General features: G+C 47.8%; 1 protein-coding gene across 1 annotated transcript in view; it reads left to right on the top strand.

Annotated features, from left to right (window-relative positions):
* AGBL4 (AGBL carboxypeptidase 4) overlaps positions 1–25,994 on the top strand; it is a 1,459,638-nt gene that overhangs the window by 1,208,896 nt on the left and 224,748 nt on the right. Inside the window, exon 9 of the mRNA XM_075003244.1 lies at positions 10,005–10,116. Within this exon, the coding sequence (XP_074859345.1) occupies positions 10,005–10,116 (112 nt within the window). The remainder of the gene's footprint in view (positions 1–10,004; positions 10,117–25,994) is intronic.

Below are 25,994 nucleotides of genomic sequence, written 5' to 3'. Positions count from 1 at the left end.
TATGGTTCCTGCCTCCAGCCCTCTTAAAGCCCCAGGGAGGGTGGAGAAGCCCTATGCTGGAAGCTGGTCTGGGAGCAGCAGCGTGCCATGCAGCTCTCCTCAGCATCAGCACAGCCACACTTGAAGCAGCATGGCTGAGCCACAGGCCCCCTGAGACCCTCCTGGCTCTTCAAGGGAGCAGTCCCAGGACCCACTCCATGAGCCCCAAAGAAGCAGGCCCCCTCCTGGTCCAGCTCAGAGATGCAGGCCCTCCTGGAGCTCTGGTACAGGAAACCCTCTAGGACCCCCAGGCCAGGTGGTGCAATGACATCTATGGCTGCATGGCTGAGGCCCTAGCTGGATATGGCCACCCCTCCTACACCCTTAAACAGGTCAGGGCCAAAGTGAACAAACTCTGACAGGGCTATGTCCAGGCCCAGGTTGATGCAGGCCACTCAGGTACAGAACCCCCAAGCTTCCCTTCTTACTGGGAGCTCCAGCAGATCCAGAGGGTATGGGGGAGCATGTTGGAGCATGAGCATGACTCATGTTGGACTTGGGCTCAATGCCCCCTCATCAGCTGGGATGAGGATGAGCTGAAGGAGGAGGGCAAACCAGATGAAGGGCAGCAGCAAGAGTGGGAGGACAGTGGCAGCCTGACTACTATGCTGGAGTCTATTCCATCCAGCCAGGACACCTCCTGGGTCTCCTGTTATGCTTGGTGAGTACCCCATTCATCACACACTCAGGGCATGGGAGATGGGTGCAGGGTTGATTGGGTGGGACATTGCACTGCGGTCCCAGCACATGGAACCATCTGTAGCATTAGTGTGTATCACACAGATCCAGCAGACAGCCCCTGAGCATGGGTGGCATTTTGCAGCCAGGCTCACAGGATGAGTGTGAGAAAATACCATGCCTGAAAGTAGGCTAGCCACAAGGGCACTAACATGACTCCAAGCAGACCAAGGGGTGCCACACTTAGCTCACAGGCATGCCTGCCCATGCGTGGCAGCACCATGCCAGTGCAGCAAGCCATGGGTGCTAGTCAGGCCCCGTGGAAGGATCATGCTGCAGCTGGCTCACCTGCCACCCCGAGGGGACCCCACTGAGGCAGGACACACCATTGCCCACTTGTCTGTCATAAGGGGGGGTGGATCGGGCAGAACAGTCTCATAGGCACCTTGGACCCCTGTGCAGCACAGCCCTGTGCAGCACAGCACAGGATACACATGGCTTTTCTCCCAGGACATCCTCCTCCTCTACCCCGAGGGGTGTTAGTTCCTGTTTATGGTGGAGGGCATGGCCTCAGGGATTGTGTCTGCATGAATGACTGACCATCTCTCTCTCCTTGTATTCTATACAGCTGGACCAGCAGTGACTGAGGGCTCAGCCACCCTGACCTCATCATCCCACCTCTCCCAAAGCTGGAGGAAGTGGTCCAGTGTGCATGATGATACTCCTGCAGCTCTACACCTTCCTGTCCTCCTGCAAGGCACCTTGTATCCCTCCCTGCTCCCCTAGGTGATAGCTGTGCCCACTCTTCCTTGCCCCCCTGCCCCAGACCCTCATTGTTCGTACCCCTCCATGTTCCCAGCACCCAACCAGCCCCAAAAGGGCTTCGAACGCATAACAGGAGGGGATCCTGAGGCTGGCACAGCTCAGGGTCCTGCTCCCCCTGGGCTTGCAGCCCCTCCTCCCCCCATGTTTTGAGCTCCCCCCCGCAACTCCACATTCCGAGCCACCCTTCCCTGCACATGTTGTAAATGGTTAAATAAACTAGGTTTTCGTTGACACACAAACGAGTGGCTTTATTATTCAGGGGTTGGGGATGGGGTAGGGCTGCATGCCTGAAACCCCCAATAGTGGGGCATGGGGTGTGGTGTTCGTGTCCTTGGGAAAAGCTCTCCCTCAGGGCCTCCCAGCTCCACACCCTATTCTGACTGGCCTGTCAGATGGCAGCTGTGCATGGCTGCTTCTAGGCTCACCCCTTGCAGCCGGTGTCCACTCCCCACCCTGGGAGGAAGGCTTCCCTTGTCCCTTCCATGATGTTGTGCAGAACACTACAAGCCTGCACAACCTAGGGGGTGTTGCACTCCCCCATGTTGAGGCAGGTCAGCAGGCACCTCAACCACACCTTGAGGTGGCCAAAGGCACACTCAGCCTGCAGTGTGTTATGGTTCAGGGGCTCATTGAATTGTTCCTTGCTGGGGTCCAGATGTCCCACATGCAGCTTCATCAACCGTGGCAAGAGGGGTATGCTGCATCCCCACGATGCAGACTGGCATCTGCACATCCCCAACTGCAAGCTCATTCTGGGGGACAAATGAGCATGTCTCCAGCTTCTGGCACAGGCTGGAATTGCAGAGCACGTAGGCATCATGTGCCCTGCCTGATCACCTGAAGAAAATGTTGAAGAACTGTCTATGGTGGTCAGCCAGGGCCTGCAGTACCATGGAGAAGTAGTCATTTATGTTGATAAACTTGGCCGCACAATGTTCTGGTGCATGGATTTGGATGTGGGTCCCATTGATGCCTCTGGCACGGTTCAGGAGCCTCAGGGCAGCCAATCCAGCCATGATCTGGTCAAGGTCTCCGAGACAGATGACCCACAGAAAGAGATGAATGGACACACACAACAGGGAATGAGGGAGGGAATGCCTGGGCCCCTGGGAAATGCCTGTTCCCTTCCCTTCCCTTCCCCTCCCCTCATGAGCTCTCCAGGTCCCCCCTGTGAGTCTGTGCCCCCCCACACAGCAGCAGGGCTGTGTGAGGGCAGGATGGCTCAATTCCAGGGGATGGGGCTTCCCCCTACCCTGTCTCCACCCCTCATGTCCCCAACCCTGCTTCCCATGGATCCCCCTTCAGCAGGATACCCCCTCTCTCACTGTGCAGGGACTTCAGGCAGAGAGTGCATTACCTCCACGAGGAGGGCCCCGACAATGGACTTCCCCATGCCAAACTGATTGCCCACTGACCAGTAGCTATTGGGAGTGGTGAGCTTCCAGATGACAATTGCAACCCACTTCTCCATGGGGATGGTGGGCCACAGGTGTCTGTTACATCTCAGGGTGGCAGGGGCAAGCCAGACACGGAGCTTAAAGAAAGTGGCATTCTGCATGCGGAAGTTTTGGAGCCATAGCTGGTCATTCCACTGCTACATGACCAGCCGGTCCCACCAGTCCAAACTGGTGTGGTGCCTCCAGAGCTGCCTCTCCACCGTGGGGTACAGTTGCCAGGGCATAGCTCTCACAGTCAGGATGAGTCCCAGAGGTGATCTTGGGGTTGACCTCACTGAAGAACAGGAGGCAGCTGCCAGAAAGTACAGCACAAGCCTCAGCATGTCCATGTGGGGCAGCTCCAGCTGCATGGACCCAGGGACCAAATGCGTCATCCCCAAACACAGGGCAAGCACAGTGTGTGCTGTGAAAGTTCTGCTGTTCCTTGTAGGGGAAGCCAAGCCTGCAGCAGGGGCAAGGAATGGCTGTCCATAGGGGACCCCTTTTAAGCACATGTCTCCACAGGGCTCCAGCACCAGCACTCGGAAGGAACTGGTGACCTGCAACCCTGGCTGACTTGGTTCCGGGTGGCTGTTTTGCCGAGAGAACGTCCCATCTGTCTGGCTGCTCCCTGTCAGGAGAGCGGATTGCTCCTCTGATGTGCCTTGGTGTCTGGACGTGCTCTGTCAACAGAAGCTTTTTCAGAAGATCTCTTCCAATAAAAGCTTCTTTCGACAGAGCCCTGCAGTGTAGACGTGGCCTGAATGCTTCAGTTTATTTCCTGTGCAATACAAACACAAGACTGCCATGTAATATGCTACCGGCCCTGTTCCATTCTCTCTGGGTCAGATTGAGGAGTTCTGTCTGACTCTGGTGAGGACTCACGTGAGCAGTTGGCATTGAAATTGTGATGTAGTGGAACACAGGTTTTCTCCCATTGCAGGGCTGATTGTTTCAAAACATTGTAAGCTAACAGATAAACCAGTGGTCAGATCCTGGGGATATCCAAGTTCTATTGCATGGGTGACCTTCACCAAGTCACTTCACCTCCTGTGCCTCAGTTTCCCTATTTGCACAAAGGAAGAATCATACTCCTTCTCTAATGTGCTTTCAGGTGGGCTGATGGGAAAAGATTCTGTATGAGAGTTAGGTATTATTATTTCTAAGTTACAGACATGGCACTTGAGACATCAGCCAGTTCGTTAAATAATAGAAACACCAAACAAATGTTCTTGGAAACAAACTGATCTAGGCTGTAGAGAGGAAATTTACAAATCAATGCAAGGTGCAAATGTGAAGCTGTTTAGGGAAATATTGGACACAAGAGACTGAATTGCCTTGAAGTGAGAGTACCATAGAAGTCGGATCTGTGAAAGAGAGTCTAGGCAGGTGAGGTAATACAAGTTGAACCTTTCTAATTTGGCACTCTTGAGACCTGATTGATGCTGAACCAGAGGGGATGTTGGTATTGTCTAGGAGCATTGCCAACACTTCCACTGCTTACTGGGCTCTTTGAAGGCATTTGGGGTAAATTAGAGCTAAATAGCACAGAACACTGAGAGGCAGGACTGGTGGCGGTAAACAAACTTTATGGGAAACTTGGCTGTATCCATGATAAGTGGACATCCAGCTAACTTCCTTCCATGTCTGTGATTCTGTATGATTCTATGATGACCGTGTGTTAGGCACATTGATCTTCAAAGGTGTGTTGTTGCAGGGTGTTTGTCATGGAAACAGTGGGGATATGTCTACAGGTTTTGCATCTGTTATTCTAGCAGGGTCACTTTGAGTTGCTATGCCTTGGTCTGTCTGGAGCTTGCTTCTGCTGATGAATTTGGAGACACTGGGGAGCTTTTTGAAAGCCACAGGAAGAGGGTTCAGGAAAGATTTCTTTCCACAGGTGGTCTCCATTGAGTATGGGTGTAGAAAAGGCACACAGGTTCCTCGGCCAATATGTTTTAGTCATGTTCTGTTACGCATAAGATTTGGGAGACAATTTTACATGAAATAAGGTCAATAACCAAATTTGAAGCACCAAGGAAAACAACTTTGTTTCCTTGGAGATGGCACACATTTGCAGGAGATGAATAAAGAAAGAGCACAATGAATGTAAATTAGTCTGTAGATAGAAAGAAAACAGATTTTTTCAAAAGGTAAAAAGAAAACTGAATACTGCTCTGAAACTGGAAAGAAGAACTCATGCACGTATCCAAGAGTGAATTAACTGTTGCTTCAACAGGGGTAAAATACAGTGATATCCTAGGCTGACCAAGGCCTGGTCTAAGTTGCCAAGTTTTGTCTCCAAAACCTGCCTTTTGGTGACAAAATAATGAGCGTAAATGCTGCAATGCAACTTTTGGCAGAAAAATGCCATTTCAGCAATAAAAAAAATTCCATGCCTCCAAGAGACTTTTTCCTTTTCCTTTATTGGTGACAAAGAGCCAGTGTAGACACTGCTGTTCATTTTGTCGACAGAACTGGTTTCCACCAGTATCCCACAATGCCTGTTCTGTTCAATGTTTTGATCTCTCCTGCCCTGCAGGCATGCATTCCAACCTCTTTTAACGTTCCAGGAAGTTTCTGGCAGCTGAGCATGCTGCTCTGTTTGGGGAACATAGACAGCAAATCATTGGACTGATCCTGTTCTGCCCTGTAGTAGGAACACACCTTCGGGGAGTTGGATGGAGGGAGTCACTGGCTACGTCTACACGTGAAGCCTACATCGAAGTAGCCTATTTCGATGTGGCGACATCGAAATAGGCTATTTCGATGAATAACGTCTACACGTCCTCCAGGGCTGGCAACGTCGATGTTCAACATCGACGTTGCGCAGCACCACATCGAAATAGGCGCTGCGAGGGAAAGTCTACACGCCACAGTAGCACACATCGAAATAAGGGTGCCAGGCACAGCTGCAGACAGGGTCACAGGGCGGACTCAACAGCCAGCCGCTCCCTTAAAGGGCCCCTCCCAGACACACTTGCACTAAACAGCACAAGATACACAGAGCCGACAACGAGTTGCAGACCCTGTGCATGCAGCATGAATCCCCCGCTGCAGCAGCAGCAGCCAGAAGCCCTGGGCTAAAGGCTGCTGCACACGGTGACCATAGAGCCCCGCACGGGCTGGAGAGACAGCGTCTCTCAACCCCCCAGCTGATGGCTGCCATGGAGGACCCCACAATTTCGACGTTGCAGGACGCGGATCGTCTACACGGTCCCTACTTTGACGTTGAACATCGAAGTAGGGCGCTATTCCGATCCCCTCATGAGGTTAGCGACTTCGACGTCTCGCCGCCTAACATCGAAGTTAACTTCGAAATAGCGCCCGACGCGTGTAGCTGCGACGGGTGGTATTTCGAAGTTAGTGCCGCTACTTCGAAGTAGCGTGCACGTATAGACACAGCCACTAGGTGCCCTTTGACGTTCCTCAGCCCGGAGAGCTCTCAGAACTTTTCATGATGCCTCTTTCGGCAGCTGAAGAGTCTGTGGGAGAACTCAAAGGGAATCCCAAGGTGCACAGCGATCTGCTCTGCTGTCCCATGGCACTGCACTGGGAGGGATACATACGGGGAGGGGGCCATCATGCCAAATAATAACGTGTCAAATTTTGGTTCTTTTTAGTTGCTGAAATGTAGATGCAAAATTTTCACATTTATTTGTTGTGTAAAATAGATCCTGATTGAAGCACAATTCATAGCAAATTTGTCCCATGTTGGTTAGTACTCTGGGTGCACTGGAGCTGGAGTGTTCTGGGAGGGAGAGGAAGGAGCAAGGACAGGACGTGCTAGTGGGAGGAGGAAGGGAAGAGACAGCGTGTGAGGGTGGAGCAGGCGCAGGAATCGGCAGGACAGGGACTTGGGGAAAGAGATGGACTGGGGGCAGAGCCTGGAGCAAGCAGGTGGGATCAAGCACTCCCAGAAAGATGAGAGGTGGAATTAGATAAGTGACAAATACTGAGCAAACCTCAGTTTACAATTCCTGGGTAAACTTTGCTTTTTGTGTTCCATAGCCTAAGCGTTCAAATGACCAAGGAATATGAACGTGGCAGAATCAAAATGTTTGCTGTCTGTAATGTGCTGGAAAACAAATGTCAGTGAGTTGGACTAGTCAAGCAGGAGATGGGATTTCTGGCACTGAGCTCCTACAGAAGATACCCTGTGGAGTCAGCATGCTGTGTCCTAGTGCGCTTTGCCAGCCAACGAGAAAATTCATTGCGAGCGTGACGGTTTCTAACTTGGCAAAATGAAAAGCAGCTTGGTGTGATTCTGATCTCTTATGAGTTTTATACCCTTGCCCTTCATTTCCTGCAGTGACGATACTCCTGATTTGTGCAAGTGAGGTCAGAAGCAGCCAGCGGGAGCATGAAAGGGGCTTTCTGTTCGGCCAAGAATTCAAAGATCTTGTCCCCCCTTTTTTTGGTTCCATGTGAAATGAACCAGTGAAAATGGTTTGTTTTGTAAAAGGACAGGTGCCTGGCTCCCTGGCTGCCAAGGTGACCAAATGGTCATGCAGTCCAGCCACCCACCTGCACATTAGGTGGGCAGGTTGGAGAACCAGCCAGGTGGGGAACCAGCCACCTGATTTCCTGAATAGCTAGGGGAACTAGCCTCCTGTCTTCCCAGGTGACCTAGGGACAGTCATCCTGCTGCCTTCCTGAAAGCCCTGTCCTGATGGGATACCTGAGAAGCGGTGGCTGGAGCCAGGAGAGCCACCTGCCCATTGATAGGCTGCTTGCCTGGTCTGTCAATGTTTGTGACAGAATGATGCACTCGTCCGCAACTCTGTTCTTCTGGACAACTTCTGACAAGCTTCAATGACAAGTTTAATTTTATGGTTTCAACCCCCTCCTCATCCGCACTGTGCCCTTTGTCTCTTTAGCCAAACCTGTTCTTTGGTTCACCATTTTGGATGTTGGGTACATGTTGTACCTCACTTATGCGACAGGCTGGGGACCTGGCAGGTCCGGAACAAGAGAATTTACCAGATAAGGGAGAGTGCAGGGCTGTGCTCAGGCACCAGCCTCCCTCCCGTGGGGCTCTGGCCCCATCCCAGACTCCCAGGGGCTGCCACAGGGCTTGAGACAGCCCTGTTCCTTCCCTCCCCCACCACCGGGCAGGTGGAGGTTCCAACTCTGCCCACAGCAGCCTCCTGGCTCCCGCTGCTGAGGGGCACGCAGCAGCTCCAGCTCCTGGCTCCAGGCTGCTGGAGGACTCCAGTTCCTAGCCCTGTGGCAGCATCCCACCCCCGCTGCTGCAGGGCAAGTGGGGGCTCAGGCTTCTGGCTCCATACTGCCATGCTGCAGGATGGGGCTCCTGCTGCTGGGGAGCTCTGGTTTCCAACCTGCAGCAGCCACCTGCCCCACAGCCATGAGGCAGGCAGGAGCTCTGGCTCCTAGCCTGGCAGGGGCTCCTGACCCTGCCAGTTACTCTCTCATCTGGCAACCTCTGTGGTCATTCTGGATGATGGATGTTGCTGGACGGGAGAGTACCAGATCTGACAGGTGCAACCTGTATTTTCCTTTCATTTTTTCCTATTAAGAGTAAAGACCTAACTTCCAGATTCTTCAGATTTTTGTTAAATGATGTTACTAGAGCAAATCTCCATTGTTTGCATTTAAAAGATTAAGATAGAATGGGCATTCCTAGGCTGTTTTGTGGATCAATGAAAGCTCTTTGTCTCTGAACATGTTTTAAGGCTTAGAAGCAAGGATGATTTTATTTGTTAGTTTCATCTATATCTATATCTATATCTATACAATTAAAAAAAAAAAAGGAAAAAGAGTAACTTGGCCTGGAGTTGTCTGTTGTTTCTATTGAGAATCAGTGTGATTCCTGCATTGCTGAACTGTGTCTATAACCACCAGAGCCTGGTGCATGAGCTCTGGTGCCAGCTGCCACTTTGCGAAGGCAATTACAGGAGACTCCTCTTTTGTCTGTGTAAGTGGGACAGTGAAACACACCCAAGTACTCGTATGGGTTACATACCCAATGGTTAAGTCTTGCTCAACTTGGTGCTGCCAAGAGGCCAATTATTTGTTGCACTTGATGACTAAAGATGGGCTAGATGGCTCCTAAAGTGGACCGCAGATAAAATTCCTGTTCTGCAGCATTTACAAACCATGGGCCTCATTCTTCCACCCTTCTTGCCAGTTGTCTGGGTGACTTCAGTGGGATTATCTGAGAGGAACATATTTAAGCAACATGAGTAAGGGTGGCAGACTTGGGCTCAAAACTGGATGTATGAAGAGGAATACGAGTCAAGAGGGAGAGAGGAGGAATCAGAGGCAGCTTATAGTCTCTCACATTAATAAAATGATATGGTAGAGCTGCTCAGTAAAGGCTAGTTCATGGCATGCTAAAGTAAATAGGGCTGGCTTTCTTTTCCATGTAAACTCAATAGATGCCTGTCTTTTTGATAACTTTGGTGGCAGTGGGTGGAACTGAAGCCCTAGTTCAGTGGAAACACTTAAACACGTGCTTAAGTCCATCCCCAGTCATGAAGTACTCAAGCACCCGCTTCCTGCATGTTGACTTGCATGTGTTTAAGTGCTTTCCTGGCTGAGGCTGAGGATGCTGAGGTGAACCATTTCAAACATGAATGGTGTGTGGAAGAAAATGTGAGGACACTCTTGGGCTAGGTGGGTGAATGGATTATCGAGACTGTCCTGTTTGGTCAGATTGTGGAGGGAAAGTGGAAAAGGACAAGGCTGGCTGAAGGGGAGGTTGAGGGAGTGGGTGTGTCCCATGAAAGCTTGTCACCTGGTTAATTATTTTGTTACTTTAAAGTGTTACATGACTGCTGGTTTGTTTTGTTAGAATACAGACTAACACCACTACCTCTCTGTTACGCTAAAGGTGATGCCAGAGAAATCCTGATGGCCGGGTTATGATATGTCAAGGCTGGTCTGTCCTACTGTTCAAGAGATAACTTGTGCTGGTTTTTGCGAGGGGATGTGCATGAGCCAACCGGGACTTCTGCCTAATTCCGCCTCACATACCGATTGCTGATTTGTGTGTTTGCACAGGTGCTCCTTGATGGGTTTTGATTTAAACCGGCACTGGGTGGATCCATCGCCCTGGGCTCATCCCACCCTGCATGGGGTAAAACAGCTCATCGTTCAGATGTACAACAATCCGGTGAGTGGGGACCCTTAGAATGGAAAAGCACCTTCCCCAAGGTAGAGCATTGCATTACATCGACAGAGCCTGCAGGATGCTTCAGGCACTGGGCAGTTGTGAATTGGACAGTTCCTGTGGCAAACCTTTCAAAAGGGAACCAAGCAAAAACCACCTCTGTTGCAAGCCCTCAGGGAGCATTTTAAGTGTTGTCTGTCATTGGGAACTCTTGAGTGCAGAGAGAGCAAGTAAAAATAAGTTTGACGCGTATTAAATATGGAATAGTGCTGAACGTCGGGCCCAAATTTAATAGAGATGCTCTCATGATGTCTTGAGCTGGATTCAAAACAGCAGGCCCCTGAAATTGAATTAGCAAGTGGCATTGATGTTTAATCCAGAGGTCTGGCAGGCGTTGCTATGTAGCATATGGGCAGGAGGGAAATAATACTGGTAAATATTCCATAAACACACACACAGGCTCAGTTTGTGAAGTGAAATCTTTGCAAATCAGAGGAGATGGATTGCTGGGAATTTGGAGAGCACGAAGGAGGAGGAAGGCAGGCAGCTATTGACTGACATCAAAGTGGTGGTGATTATTGAACATGCAACCTGAGAAAAACCACTGAAGAAGGTGGAGATAGGGTTGAAAAGAAATAAATGATTCCAGGCACTCATGGGGAAATATGAGGGGATTTTATAGACCTTGTTTGCTGCGTGGAATTCCTGATGTGGGTTCTACACTTACACTTCCCAGTTTGGAGGTTAGGTTTTTTTTTTTTTTTTACATCAACTGCGATTTTGGACCTCATGGCCGCGTCTACACGTGCACGCTACTTCGAAGTAGCGGCACCAACTTCGAAATAGGGCCCGTCACGGCTACACGTGTTGGGCGCTATTTCGAAGTTGAAATCGACGTTAAGCGGCGAGACGTCGAAGTTGCTAACCCCATGAGGGGATGGGAATAGTGCCGTACTTCGAAGTTGAACGTCGAAGTAGGGCACGTGTAGCCGATCCGCGTCCCGCAACATCGAAATAGTGGGGTCCGCCATGGCAGCCATCAGCTGAGGGGTTGAGAGACGCTCTCTCTCCAGCCCCTGTGGGGCTCTATGGTCACCGTGTGCAGCAGCCCTTAGCCCAGGGCTTCTGGCTGCTGCTGCTGCAGCTGAGGGTCCATGCTGCATGCACAGGGTCTGCAACCAGTTGTCGGCTCTGTGGATCTTGTGTTGTTTAGTGCAACTGTGTCTGGGAGGGGCCCTTTAAGGGAGCGGCTTGCTGTTGAGTCCGCCCTGTGACCCTGTCTGCAGCTGTTCCTGGCACCCTTATTTCGATGTGTGCTACTTTGGTGTGTAGACGTTCCCTCGCAGTGCCTATTTCGATGTGGTGCTGCCCAATGTCGAAGTTGAACGTCGATGTTGCCAGCCCTGGAGGACGTGTAGATGTTATTCATCGAAATAAGCTATTTCGATGTAGCGTGCATGTGTAGACGTAGCCCATGAGAGAAAGACACTGCTGCTCTTGACTAGTCAGTCCTAATGCTAGCTTCTCTCTCTAACCCCATTGCTTGCTGGTGTATCCCATGCCCAAAGTGGCATATAACAACGTCTGTGGAGGAGTGGCTTCTGGATAAACAAGATAAGTAGCCATTTAGGGGGCATCTGTTGGTGAAGAAGAGTGATGCTTTGGAGCGGAATTCCTCTGAAAGAAGAACTTATTTGGATTGTGAGCGTTTTGAGGCAGGAGCTACTTTTTAAGTCTGTGTTTGTGCAACACCTATTACAACCAGGTTCTAGCCTATGCTGGAGGTAGAGAGTCAGGGATAGCTCATTGGTTTGAGCAGTAGCCTGCTAAACCCAAGGTTGTAAATTCAATCCTTGAGGGGGCCATTTAGGGATATGGGGGGGCAAGGAAAGGTGGGGATGGTGCTTGGTCTTGCCAAGAGGGCAGGTGACTGGACTTGAGGACCTCCTGAAGTCCCTTCCAGGTCTATGAGATGTATATCTCCATGTGTTTATCTCTGAGCTTCAGAAGCATACATTAAAAGAACTAAATCTAAAGAAAGAAGCTATCCATGCAGGATCTGGTCTCCTTTTCCATTCCAAAGAGCAACCAGACTGTGTTCCTCCCCCATGCAGGGGGCTTGCAAGCTGCCTCATCAGAGAAGACCCCTTCTCAGGGAGAAAGAGGGCCTAGAGTGTAACGGGGAAGCAGACCGGGGGGAGAGTTCATGAGCTTGTGTCTGTATCTGTTGTGTCCCTCACTAAGGGCAGCAGCAAAATGAAATTGTCTTGGGATAAAAATATTCCCTTAGCATGTGGCCGCAGGCTAAGGAGTTCTCTTGTCCCTGAGGGTTGTTAGTGCTCTGAGAGCCTTCTTGTCTTCCGGCACTAAATGATAGGCTGTGGGGCTGCTACTCTTCCTTGGTGCGCGCCTCCAAGAAAGTTAATATGTGGGTGGTCTGATAGTATGCAAGAGGCTGGGAAGAAAAGCCGGAGTGAAGAGCTGTTGTTTGGCTCAGAGGGAGAAAATGAGCTCACATATGGGCCTTTCTGTTGTAGAGTTGATGGGTTTTATTGCTACCCATTCCAGCTGACCCCATCCCACCCCGCAGGCGAGCCCCCAGTCCAAAGACTCTGAATCACTTAATCGTAAGCACTGCAGAGGTACAAATTTCACCCCAGATGCTATAATGAAGAGTGCACATTAAATGTCTGGCTTCCCGGATGGATAGAAAGACAAAACAGTGTCCTGCCTCTTTCCTGTTCTTGTTAAATTACAACTAGTCTTGGAATTAACAAGTAAAATAGTATGAACCCTCCTGGTACAACAAAACAGTGGTGAATTCTCTTTCGCTAGAGGATTTTTAAGTCCCAGCTTGACACGGTCCTGGCTGGGATGACTTAGTTGGGGTTGTTCCTGCTTGAAGCGGGGTCTGGACTAGATGACTTCCTGAGGTCCCTTCCAGCCTGTGATTCCATGATTCTACGAAAACAAAAAATAGAAGAAAATTAACTGAAATAAAGTTCAAAATAAGTTGCACCCCCAAAATGCATTTGAAAACTACCCGAATCCCTCCCACTCGACACGCCCACAAAAATTTGCTGCTTACAAGATCCACCATGGGGGGCTGCTCAGGGAGATTGGGTTGTTTAAAGCAAAGGAAGTTCAGCTTCATGTTGCTATTCTATAGCAGCTTGGTGCAGCCCTGTTAGATGTGTTCGTTTCCTTAAATCATTTAAAGAAAGTTAGCTGCCATAACAACATAAAGCAGCTGTTTAAATATTGCAACTTAGGAGGATTTTTCTTCTTCTGCAGTCTGGAAGATAAGCTGTTTCCTTTGAAAATGTTCACTGTATGTGGGGGGCGAGTGACATGGGAATGAGTGCAGCAGTTCTAGTGTTTTTTCTGTCTGAGACATGCACATACACTCACACTCTGCCATAGCTACTGTGAATTTGGCATTTTATGATCCAAGGTTAGCTCAGACTTCATTGTAATTGCTTGTAATAGGGTAGCCCCCTCCAGAGCTACTGCGTGGTGTCCCAGAGGTGGCCCTGCAGGTGGCTTTCTCTGCCTTGATTTCCCTGTTGCCTTGGGCCAATTGCCTACCTGCATTTTCCACCAAGTATGATATTGTGGTCCTGCCTGGGGCACGCTTATGGGGCCTGGTCAGTAAGTCTCCCTGCCCCTTTCTGCCATAGTTCTCCGGTAACTCTGCCTCTGCTTTCCGCATATGAATAGCCCTTTGTGGGCTCATGTATTATGAAAGTGCCACAACCATCAGCCTGAATTCTGCAGCACAGTCAGGGAGTTACATTCTTTCTTTCCAGTCCCAAGAGCTAATCAATACACCAAATACTGCTCCAACATCTCTCACATCACAGACTTCTAGGATGACACTGAGATCTCTCACCATGCCTCACTGATAGAACATAAAAGCCAAAGGTCCACCTAGCCCAGTATCTCATCTCCCAGCTTTGGCCAATGCCAGCCCTGTAGCTAGGATACTTCTCTACCCTGTTTCCTTCCTATGTATGGTTCCAGCTTGTAGTCCTGGAGACATCAGCAGGGTCATTCTCCTTTATTCTCCAGCCTGCATTCTTCTCTGGTTTTGACTCTCTGACATGGAGGAGTTTGAAGATAACTCCCAGCTGGTGATCATTGGAGCTTAACCTGGCCCATTGTCATTTAAGGTGCCAATTATCCTATTACAGGTTGCGCCTCCCTGGTCCAGTACCATTGGGACCTAAGTGGTTTTGAGCAAGGGATTTTAGTGGACCAGGGAGGTTAATGCCTTCCCAGTCCTGCTCCCTGATCCCCAAAGCTGGCTCCCCAGCCCTCCAGCCGTGTTTCGTCACAGCCACTGGCTCCCCAGCTTTCCAGCCTCGCCTCTGAAACTGTGTGGGGCTTCTCGACACTCCAGCATGGTCTTAAGGGGCTGCCAGAACCTGGCTGTGCTTTGCCCTCCTGCCTGGCTCTCTGGTCCAGGAACATCCCTGGTATGGCACGTGATGCTAGGCCAGAAAGTGCTGTTTGAGAAGGTGCAACCTGTACATTTTCATATAAAAGTGAACTGAGCTGCCTCTTGACTGCTATGTTGGATATACAAATATTATTTTATTCTAACCCTTTTTGAATTACATTTAAACAGACTGTCTTTATGGAGAGCAGGGTGGCTCAGGAAGCTGCCACAGGCTGGGACACTTGTATTCTCCAGGTCACTTGCTTTGATACAGTCATTGGTGATCCTAAATCATTATTCTTCAATTATTCCTTAACAGCCTGAGGGAAATGAGAGGGTTTTTCTCAGCTATGTCTGTAGTGGATGGGTCTCCACATCTGAAAGCTCAAAAACGCTTTGTGAAGAGGCCAAGGACTGAGTAAACTAGCCATGCACCTAAGCATTAGGAGAACTGTTGAGCCTACTCGAATACTTTGCTGCCTCAGTCTGGGGTGCTCTGCAGTGTGCAGGATCATGACCTGAATGGGCCATTGAGATAAAACTGCACTCCCCGTTCCAGCTGTAGTGCTGCTTTGTTTGAGGCTTGGGCTACGCTAGGCAGGTCAGTCAATTGCAAACAGTAATTTCTAGCTATGGTAATGGTGTAGCTAGAATTGACTTACCTGAAATCAACTTACCTGGCCATCCACACAGAGGGAGGTTGACAGGAGAATTTCTCCTCTCAACCTCCCTTACTCCTGGCGAGATATTAAGGAGTACAGGGGTCAACAGCTGACTCCAGATAGTTTGATTTCACACATCTCTACCAAGCACATGAAATCAGACTCTGGAAGATTGACCCTGACTGGTTGATCTTCCTGGAAGTGTAGACGTAGCCTTAGTAAATGACCTTTAAAATGCCACCAGAGCGCTGCGCCACGGGCTGGCTAGTGGGGACGAGGTGCGGTACAGCGTGCTCTGGGAGTGCTGAGGACTGGCTGCCCCAAGCCCACCCCTTGCACCCAAGGCACTGGGAGTGCAGAGCTGCCCCTCCCCAACTTGCCCAGAGGCAGGACGAAGTTGTTGGCTTCTCCCACCAGTCCAGCCCCTTTCCTGAGGAATCAATCCCCGCTCCTAAAAATCATCTGTGAAGCATTAATTCAGCTCTTTTGTGCATCTGCTTTGTTACACAGTCTTCAGTTACAGGAGCACAGACTATTTTTTGCCTCATTCAATGCTCATATGGATAGCGTTCCTTGAATAAGCAGCTACTCAATATTTTGCTTTATTCTCATTGTTCAGTTTCTGGCCCTGGGCATTATTGCACAGCATTCATATCCTGCTCTAAAAGACAGATTTATTAATTTCTTCCTGAGCTGTTAGAGGATACTGCTTACTACAATAACTGAGTGCTTCACAGGCAGAAGTGCTGGGATTGTTCCCATTTTACAGATGGGGAACTGAAGCACAGAGGGATTAATGTCAAAAGCATCCAGTAATTTTGGTGTCCAATTTGAGAGGCTTAGTACTTGATTTTTTGTGGTGCTTAGCATTAAGTAGCACCTTGTAAATTCAGGGAATGGCTCCTATTCACTCCAGTTGCAGTTGTGCATGATCAGCTACAAAATGAGGAACATGCAATTATGGTATGCCTGCCTTGCACAGAAAAAAGGAAGCAGACAGCCCATGGCAGTGAGTTTCAGAGCCTTGTGGTTATGGTGGTATGTTTCAGGGGTAAAAATAGCAATGTAAACATGGGCAGAAAAGGAAGAACTGATAAGGATATTAATACAAGAATAGGGAAAGCAACAGTTGCATTCAAGACTCTTCATCCCATATGAAGTTCACAGATAATATTTGCAAAGACAAACTGTGGATCTTCAACACAGATGTGAAGAGTGTGCTCTTGTATGGATCTGAGACCTGTCGTACTAAAAAGTCTTCAATTCCAAAGCTATAGACATTCATAAACAGATGCCTGAGGTACATCCTTCATATCAAATGGCAAGACTTGGTCTCAAATTAGGAGCTTTGGAACAGAGCAGGACACGAATCACTTGACATTCAAATCAAGAGAGGAAAGTGGGGATGGCCAGGCCATGCAAAAGACAATGACCTTGCACATGGAGAAGATCTACTGAGGGTGAAGGACAACAACTGGGATATTCCTGGGATCAGTTACAAGTTTTGTCCCAAGACAGAATGAAGTGAGAGAAACTTGCAGATGGTCTATGCGCTACCTGGAATACAAGGATTTAAGTCAAATAAGTCAAACATTCCTGGTTTAGGCCAAATCCTGAGCTCTGAAACCTGGCAAGCAGTTTCCTTCATATGTCGTCATACTGACACCAAATAGACTGGAACACTTCAGTCCCCAGCACAGACCTCTGTGGCTTGAGCTAAGGGAATAACTGATAGTAGGTAGTAGTAGGTTGCCATCCTCTGTTTTGAGCAGCGGTAGAGGGCTACCTGCCTAGTGCATTTCACAGCTATGCGCTGACAACACAGGACTAGGGAAACTCAAGGGGTTCTGTTCTGGGCTTGGGAGAGGGGTATTCTCTGGTGGTTGCAGATCCATCTGTTCCTGGTTTGCCCAAGCTGAGCCGATTTGCCCCAAGCTCATCTGACCTTTCCCAGTTCTGTTGCTGCCTCATCCTGTTCTCTCCAGCCATTTGTCATAATGCTGCTTGTCAGCAGTTGTTACCCCACATGTGCAGTGTGGGAGCTGTGGGATCCGCGGCACCCCTCTGTGAGATGCACAGCTGGGTTGGGGACATAGCCAGCTTCACCCAGGTCTTGTTATCACTCAGCAGAATAGCATATAGCACCACTCACCCAAACTGAGTGTAAACAACAGACTGGAGAAGGTTTCAAGCTCTGCAGACATTCCTCCCCTTCTGGAGTATGAACCCAAAATTATACTATCTTGCACAACACAGACATCTGTACAGTGTTAACTCAGTAGTATGTCTGCCCTTCCCTCAGAGTGGAGAGGAATATGCACACTTACGATACCGAGCTGAGACTTTTTTCCCCTCCCAAACACTCCGCTTAAAGCCACACGGGTTTAGGTTAAAATATGAAACAAGTGTATTCACTTCAGAAAGACAGATTTTAAGTGATGGCAAACAGACCAAAGCAAATTACCTAATAAATGCACAAAAATGCCCATGAAGTTGAATGTACTGGAAGGATAGGATTTGAATTAACATTTTCCTCTCCCTGGTTGATGAGACATGCCGCCTGCCTGCAGAGTTTCACCGCACAAGCTGCACTTGTTTTGCAGATTGGGCTCTGCCTCCCTCTTCCAAGTCCTTCTCTTTGGCAGCTTCTCTCAGATGTTGAGTGATGAAGGAGTGAAGAACAAGAGATGATGTCACTCACTGCCTTATATAGCTTTACCATATGGTGGGATACCTTTTGTCCAACCATGGGTCTCAGCCCAGTTTGTGGAAGAATACAGGCCCTCCAAAATGGAGACCAGAGTCATGTGGGCTGGTCCTATGCCCTTGCAGAGTCATAGCAGTCATTACTTACAGGCTGGCCAAAACGTCCAAGATCGGGATCAGCAGGTGAGGAACAAGCTTCTCCTATGATCTATTGTTTTGCTTAATAGCCCATTAGTCTGAACAGGTCCTTCATAACAAGCTATCTGGACTGGAAACATCATCCCTAATCGATGTCACTCAGGTACACCCACATACGAAGTACAGATGCATAGTCAATATTCATAACTTCAGATACAAATATGACACGTGCATACCAATAGGATAATCCTGTTCAGCACATCATAACTTTTCCAGGGATGCCTCACATAACTCATCTTGTACAACATTAATCATACAATAAAATCTTTTGGTCAGTATTCGATCTACCAGAATTCTCAAACAACCGACACCAGGCACCACCCCAGCGCCAAGGCCACCACCAGGGAGCTGCACTGCTTGCAGCTGCCTCCCTGTCCCACTTCTGTCCCACCCATTGGTCGCCTGGGGAATGGTGCATGCCCCACAGCCCCCCCTCAGGGATATGATACCCCTGAGTTGGTGGCCCAGGACAAGACAGCCCTGCCAAGGGGAGGTGCTGTATTGTCTGGGCAGGGCAGGCTGCTCCAGCTGGTGTGGAACCCCCGAGACCTCCAGAAGTGCTCCTGAGTGTGCAGACATGCTGAAGCTAGAGGCAGCTGGAAAGCAGCATGCTGACCTCAGGGGAGAGGAAGCCCCACCATCTGGGGCAGGCGCAACGGAAGCAGAAGCATCATGGAGATGCCTTGCCATGGGCCACCAAGAGAAGGAGGTAGAGGGAAAAGAGAAGGGCAGCCTGATGGTGCAGCTGGTGGAAGAAGGAGCTGCCACACCAGACAAGCTGTGAGCAGGATGAGCTGCCAGCCCACCATGAGGTAGAGAAGGAGCTGAGTGAGACCACTGCGCTGCAGCAGGGGTGGGATGAGAGTCCCCTGCAGGTAGCCAAGGAGTTGCATCAGGGACCGAGGGAAGACACCTCTCCACCATCTGGTAGTTTTGAATATGCAGCAGACTCCTGGTCCTGGGGGTGCCGAATATGAGTTTACTGTAATTATACCAAAATCATGTAATGAAAATATCACTATGAAGAATATAGAATACAATATCAGTCTGTTATCCTCACCTGGCAAGTTGTGGTCTTTACTCTTTCAGGCTCTTCAACCTGTTCAAGTCATCCTTTTACTGTGGCTCCTGGTGCCTGTCTCCATCTCTGGGCTCCCTATTCCATTTGTCCCCCCCTGCCTCCCCCTCTTTAGACCTGTGACTCTTCTTCAGCCAGTTTCTCGGGGAGTCCTCTTGCTCCATACCCTTTTCCCAGCCAGTCCTAAACTCTCCACCCAATAGCCTTTTCCAGTGGCAGTCACCTTTTTGCCATTCCTCCGTCCTTGCCGCTTCTGGCTTCCCATCCCAGTATTCTTGCCAGTCAGTCTCATTGGCAGCAGTTTGAGCCTTGTTTAGACATGTGCATTGAAAGAATGTCAAATTCCCGAGACCCTGGCTGTAATTAGACTTTCTTCATAAACAAATCACATTTTTGTTTGACAAATGATTGCAAAGCACTCTCCCCTGCCGTGAGTTTTCCATATATATTTTTGACATTGTGCCTCTAAAAATTACAGCCCTGAGTGCCGCTCAAATGCGGTTCAACACCTGCTAGCCAGAGACACTGAAACTAATAACCAGTTATGTGGGAAAAGGTCAAACGGAGATTGGAGACGAGTGAACGTAATATTGCAAAGTGGCCCAGGGAAGGAAGAACAAGGGGATGCTGTGGGTTTTATGTCACTTTTTATGGCTCTGAAAAGACTTTTAGATTCTTTATGAATCATTCTGGACTCAAAGATGAAACATATTTTTCCAACCTCACTGCCTGTTTTCTAAGAGAGAGATTCGTTTTGCTACTTGGGCATGCAATCAATAATACTGCAAACATCGCTGGGGTGGTGTGGCTGGTCATGGGTTAAGAGCATTTTAGTGACATACTGAAGTGGGTGACTCAGTGCCTCTTTGAGATACATGGGATGTGAGAGTGACTTTCCAGAGAAAAATGGATCTAGGATATAGGCTAGAAGTCGTTAGCCCTGGCGAGAAGGGTGGATTTGGACTTTATGGGGTGTACTGTGTTTGCAGCACCAGTTGTGATAGGCTCCCACTTACAATTTATCCTTGGCTTGATAAGTCTTAAGGTATGTCTACACAGCAGCCTTATTCTGAAATAGCTTATTTTGAAATAATGCTGCTCCACACAAAAATGCATTTCGAAATAGCACTTAGCTATTTTGAAATAAATCATCTACATACATAGAGCCTATTTCCAAATATAGCCATTGGACACACTATGGCTTATTTTGAAATTGGCGCTATTCCAGGTCTTAACAGCACCTATTCCTCATTGTATAGATGCTAGGATAGTTTTTTTCAAAACAACAGCTGTTATTTCAAAATAACTTTGCTGTGTAGCCCTGGCGTTATATCCTCACTCTGGCTAGCCAAGTTCTTAAGCTGCATTCCTCAGTAGAGCCAGGAGACTGGGGGAACAACTGCTGGAAGACTGCATCCAGTTCTGGTGTCCACAATTGGAGAAAGATGTTGATGACTGAATAGGGTTCTGAGAAGAACCCCCAAAATGGTTAGAGGATTAGAAAACTCTCCTTATAGTAATAGACTCAAGGAGGTTGATCTATTTAGCCTAACAAAGAGATTATAGGGTTACTAGATTAGTGCCTGTAAGTGCCTATGCGGGGAAGAAAGATTTGATAACTGGCTCTTAAACCTAATAGAGAAAGGAAAAAAAAAAGCATACCATACCATACCATACCATAGCCATACCAGCACAGACTCAATAGAGAACCAGAAACAGTAATCAAGGTGGACAAATCAGAAAAAAAAAATCAAGGTGAGCAAATCAGAGACTAGAGGGGCAGAAGGGCGTGGGGGGTGGGAATCAAGAATTAGATTAAGCCAAGTATGCAAGCGAGCCTTCCTATCGGCTTAATACTTGGCTTAATCTAATTCTTGACTCTCCGCCCCCTCCTTCTGCCCCTCTACTCTCTGATTTGCTCACCTTGATAATTTTTTTTCTGATTTGTCCACCTTGATTACTGTTTTTGGTTCTCTGTGCCTTAAATATTGGGTCTGTTCTGATATGGCTATGGTCTGAAGAAGTGGGTCTGTCCCACGAAAGCTCACCTAATAAATTATTGTATTAGTCTTTAAAGTGCTACTTGACTGCTTTTTTGTTTTGATAGTATATAGATGAGCACGGCTCCCTCTCTGTTACTAATAGAGAAAGGTGTAACACTGTCCAAGTGCTAGGCATTCTCTGACTGGAAGTAAAATATACATTTATAACTGTGATAGTAATAAACTATGAGAACAATTTACCAAGGTCTGTGGTGGAATCTCTATCACTAGTAAATTTTCAGTCACTTTTCTAAAAGATTTGCTCCAGGGTCAGCTGACTCAGTCCAAACAATGTTGGTGGGTGGGTGCAGGAGGGCTATATTGCAGTGTGGGCATTCCCCAAATGTTCTCTTTTCTCCATGTGCCTGACACAATGCTGCATCACAAAACTGGGTCCTTGGAACCAGTGTTCCCTGCAAGCTGAGCACTTGACCACTCACCCCAGAGAGATTCAGGTGCTGCCCAGATGATTGGCTGAGGACCCGTTGCTAGGTTTGTGTTTCTCCTGGTGATGCACATCACATGTCTTGGTGCACACTAAAATTTGGCCTGGGTTTTCATTGTGATGTACACACATTCCAATACCCCCAGTTCTTCTGTGTTCTACTATCTTCCCCCTTGTGTGATCTTCTCTTTGCTGCTCCAGCTATTTATGGCCTGTGTGACCCCAGCCATTATGCTGACCAGTGTGACTGTGTTGGACAGCCTCTATTCTTCTGATGATTTGGTCACTCACTAGATCCACTCACTTAAATCAGTTGGAGTAGGTTAATTGTCACCCCAACTCATTTCTCCAGTCAGACTTCAGGTGACAGCATTTAATGGGGTCATCCTCAAGGATAATAGATCCATTTTCAGGGTGCAGGAAACATGGGAAGAACATTTTACAGTGTCCTCCTTTATCCCAGAAAAATCTGTGGCACAATGTTCAAATCGTGAGACCAACACGGCAATGGCCATGTAAAAACAAACCCAGCTTTCCCAGTCCATCATGGACACTGATGGAAATCTGGATCTGTATTTTCCAGTACCATAAATGGTAAAGGAAAAGCTTATTTGAGGGGCCAGGCAGTGTGGCTGAAGTGGATAAATGGGTCACCTCACAAGGAGTTAGGTGACATATGTTTGAAACCTGCTTCCATATTTTGGAGTGTGAAGCTCTCTCTGACAACATGGTTTTAATGATGTCCCGCCCTCACTGCACTCAGTGATGCTATGTTCCTCACTAGACAAGGCCAATAATAAAAACACAGCTGCTCTCCCTGTTGTGCATACAGTACTGGAGTTGGACGTAAATTTTCCTTTTCGTCAGGCCAGCAAATTGTCAGCCTGATAGGCTCCCTTCCACTTGTCTCTTGAAATGGTGATATTACTATTGTCATCAATGTGATACTGTACAGATGAGAAAGAATAATAAGAGACTTTGCAAGGGTTTTGTGTCAAAATTGCACACTTAAGTTTGTAACGCTATGAGCTTGCAAGGGGTAATACCTAATCTAACATTTGAATGTCTCAAAGCAATTGTTTTCTGCTCAATATTTCCACCACACACACACAGATTTTTCCAAACCTACCGTATCATAGCAGCAGCATGTAGAATATTTCATAGCGCAGCTCAGAAACTCGTTTGCACTCCTCCTTAAGCCATTTTGTATGTTAATAAATGAAGCAGTGGGGGAGGGCAAGTGAAACTGTCCTGGACGAGCTCATCCATTTTCATTTGTTCTCTGCCCCAATGAGTAGAACAGAGAACTTGTCCCCTGTTCATAACTCTGTTCTGTTTGGGATTTTACTTGCAAATGTAGAGACATAGGAGAGGTTTAACCAGCAAAGTCACTTGGAGGGCTTTTTGGTAGAGGCACAAGTGCTGTTGTAATGCAGGCTTAATGAGCCGGGGATGATCATCCTTGTGAGGAGAATTCCTGAGTGGCCTAGAACCACAGTATTGTTAAAGTCTCTATACCGTGGGTCCAAATCATAAAGATGTCATCAATGTATCTTAAGTAGAGGAAGGGTAATAGGGGATGAGAGCTGAGGAATTGTTCTTCCAGGTCAGCCATATATATATATTAGCATATTGCGGGGCCATGCGGGTGCCAATAGCAGTTCCACTAATCTGGAGGTATAAATTGTCCTCAGATCAGGAATAATTGTGGGTGAGAACAAAGTTACAGAGGTTAGACAACCGCATTTGCTCTGATCCTACTGACAGAGACCAAAAACTACAAGATCTTTACAAATATTCATAAACCTGAATTACCCAACAGGAGAAATAAAAAAACAAATCAACCAGGCCAGACGAATAGCCAGAGACCAGCTACTCCAAGATAGGCCCAAAAGAGCCAAGAACAGAACACCCCTGGTCATCACCTACAGCCCCAAACTCAAACCACTGCAATGAATTATTAAAGACCTACAACCTATCCTTAATCAGGATGCCACACTCCAGAGGGGCCTAGGTGACAGGCCCGTTTTCTCCTGTAGACAACCTCCCAACCTAATGAGGATTCTCACCAACAGCCACAGTCTATGCTGCAGGAACACCAGTCCTGGGACTTTTCCTTGTAACAAAGCCTGCTGCCAGCTTTGTTCACATATCTGTTCTCAAGATGCCATCATTGGACCTAACCGGGTTATTCACAGAATCACAGGCACATTCTCTTGTTCCTCTACTAACATCATATATGCCATCATGTGCCAACAATGCCCAGATGCTTTGTATATTGGACAGACTTCAAACTCCATAAGACAAAGAAAATGGGCACAAAACAGGCATAAAAACACTCCTGATCCACAAACCTGTTAGTCAGCATTTTAATGGAGTGGGCCATTCTGTTAATGACCTAAGAGTTTGCATAGTAACAGAGAGGGAGCCGTGCTAGGCTATATACTTTCAAAACAAAAAGCAGTCAAGTAGCACTTTAAAGACTAGCAAAATAACTTATTAGGTGAGCTTTTGTGGGACAAGACCCACTTCTTCAGTGGGTCTATCCCACGAAAGCTCACCTAATAAATTAGCTTGCTAGTCTTTAAAGTGCTACTTGACATGGCTTACTCTCTGTTACTATTCAACATGTAAGAGTATGCATGTTACTGAAGAGGAATTTTCACAACATTCTTCAAAGAGAGGCTGCTGAACTCTCTTTTATATTCAAATTAGGCACATTAACATGTGGTTTGAACGGAGATTGGAATTTTCTGGGTCACTATAGGGGCTCATTTGCATACTTGGCTTAATCTAATTCTTGGCTTCCCTCCCTACCCCTTCTGCCCCTCTACTCTCTGATTTGCTCACCTTGATAATTTTTTTTTCTGATTTGTCCACCTTGATTACTGTTTTTGGTTCTCTGTGCCTTAAATATTGAGTCTGTTCTGGTATGGCTATGGTCTGAAGAAATGGGTCTGGCCCACGAAAGCTCACCTAATAAATTTTGTTTGTCTTTAAAGTGCTACTTGACTGCTTTTTTTGTTTTGATAGTATATAGACTAGCTTGGGTTTCTCTCTGTTACTACCACACACGGTATAAGCTCTGATTGAGTATTTAACATAACAAAGAGGCTCCTCAGCAGGTCTATTAGCTTTTTTCTTTGAAGTGTGGGGAGGAACAAGCTGAACCAGTTTAGAGAGGCCCCTTCGCTATGGTGTGCAGCCTTCTGGTTAGGATACCTGCCCCAACCTCCTTACTTTCACAGGGCCCCTGGCTTAACAATGTTCTTTCAACTAACGGCTTGTCCCTCATTTTGGACAGGTGATGCCCAATCCTGCTTCTTTGTATTCTCACAATACTGGTACAGCATTGGTAACCACGTCACTACCTCTGCATTCAGTACGAACGCCTTGTAGCTAACACTTTATCTGCTGAATATGTAAAAAGATCGGGAGGAAACTGTATTTACATAAACACACCTAAGTGTCTCCCCATCTCTGCTTACATTTATGCTGTGTATGAAATCCTCACCCTTTTGAAGTCAATGGGAGTTTTACCCTTGATCTCAATGCCAGGATTTCACCCAGAATCTGTAATCTCAGAGGATTGCAAAGTGTTTACCAAACAACGAACCAGACTCAGGCATGTGGCTGGATGCAGGCAGGGTGCTTCCCCAGCAGTGTTTTAACATTCTGCAACTACAGCATCAGTGCATGGCTGAGACCAGCCCAACCCCTAGCCTGCCCATGAATTCCTTTCCTGCAAAAAGCAAGAATAATGCTTGTGCCATAGGAGCTGTTACTTTGTGGCTGTAAGTAAGTATGCATGGGAAGATGCTTCCTTGCTCTTCTCCTGTATGGAAGTGACAAAGACCCTATAGATGAGGTCTGCCACAGCTTCTTACCTGTTTGCTTGCAGCCTGCACTCATGTTGTGGCTTTGTCTAAAATTTGGCCCTATATAGGTAGGGGCCAGTCCAGCCACCCTAAGAGAGGAACAAGACAGATGATTAACAGTACACACAATAGCACAGGGAGTGGTGACACATGTATCCAATGAGTCGGTGTGTGGAGGCCATGTTTTAGGCAGTTCGAATATACTTGCTTGCATTGCTGAGGACACTGAGCAAATGAGACCCATGGTCTTTTGACAAGCACCATAGATTTCCTTAGCCACCACAAGCTGTCAGGACCGTCGTCTTACTTCTCATCAGAGAACTTGCCTCTGAGCATTTCAATAAAACACAACTTCTTCCTGGACGTTTTTGAAACCTGAAAATCTGAGCTTTTAAACTTCAATGTCTCCGAACCAGCTTAAAACAGATGAA

Source organism: Carettochelys insculpta, chromosome 9 (assembly GCF_033958435.1).
Source record: "Carettochelys insculpta isolate YL-2023 chromosome 9, ASM3395843v1, whole genome shotgun sequence".
NCBI classification, from domain to species: domain Eukaryota; kingdom Metazoa; phylum Chordata; order Testudines; family Carettochelyidae; genus Carettochelys; species Carettochelys insculpta.
This window is presented reverse-complemented; position numbering and strand designations above follow the sequence as displayed.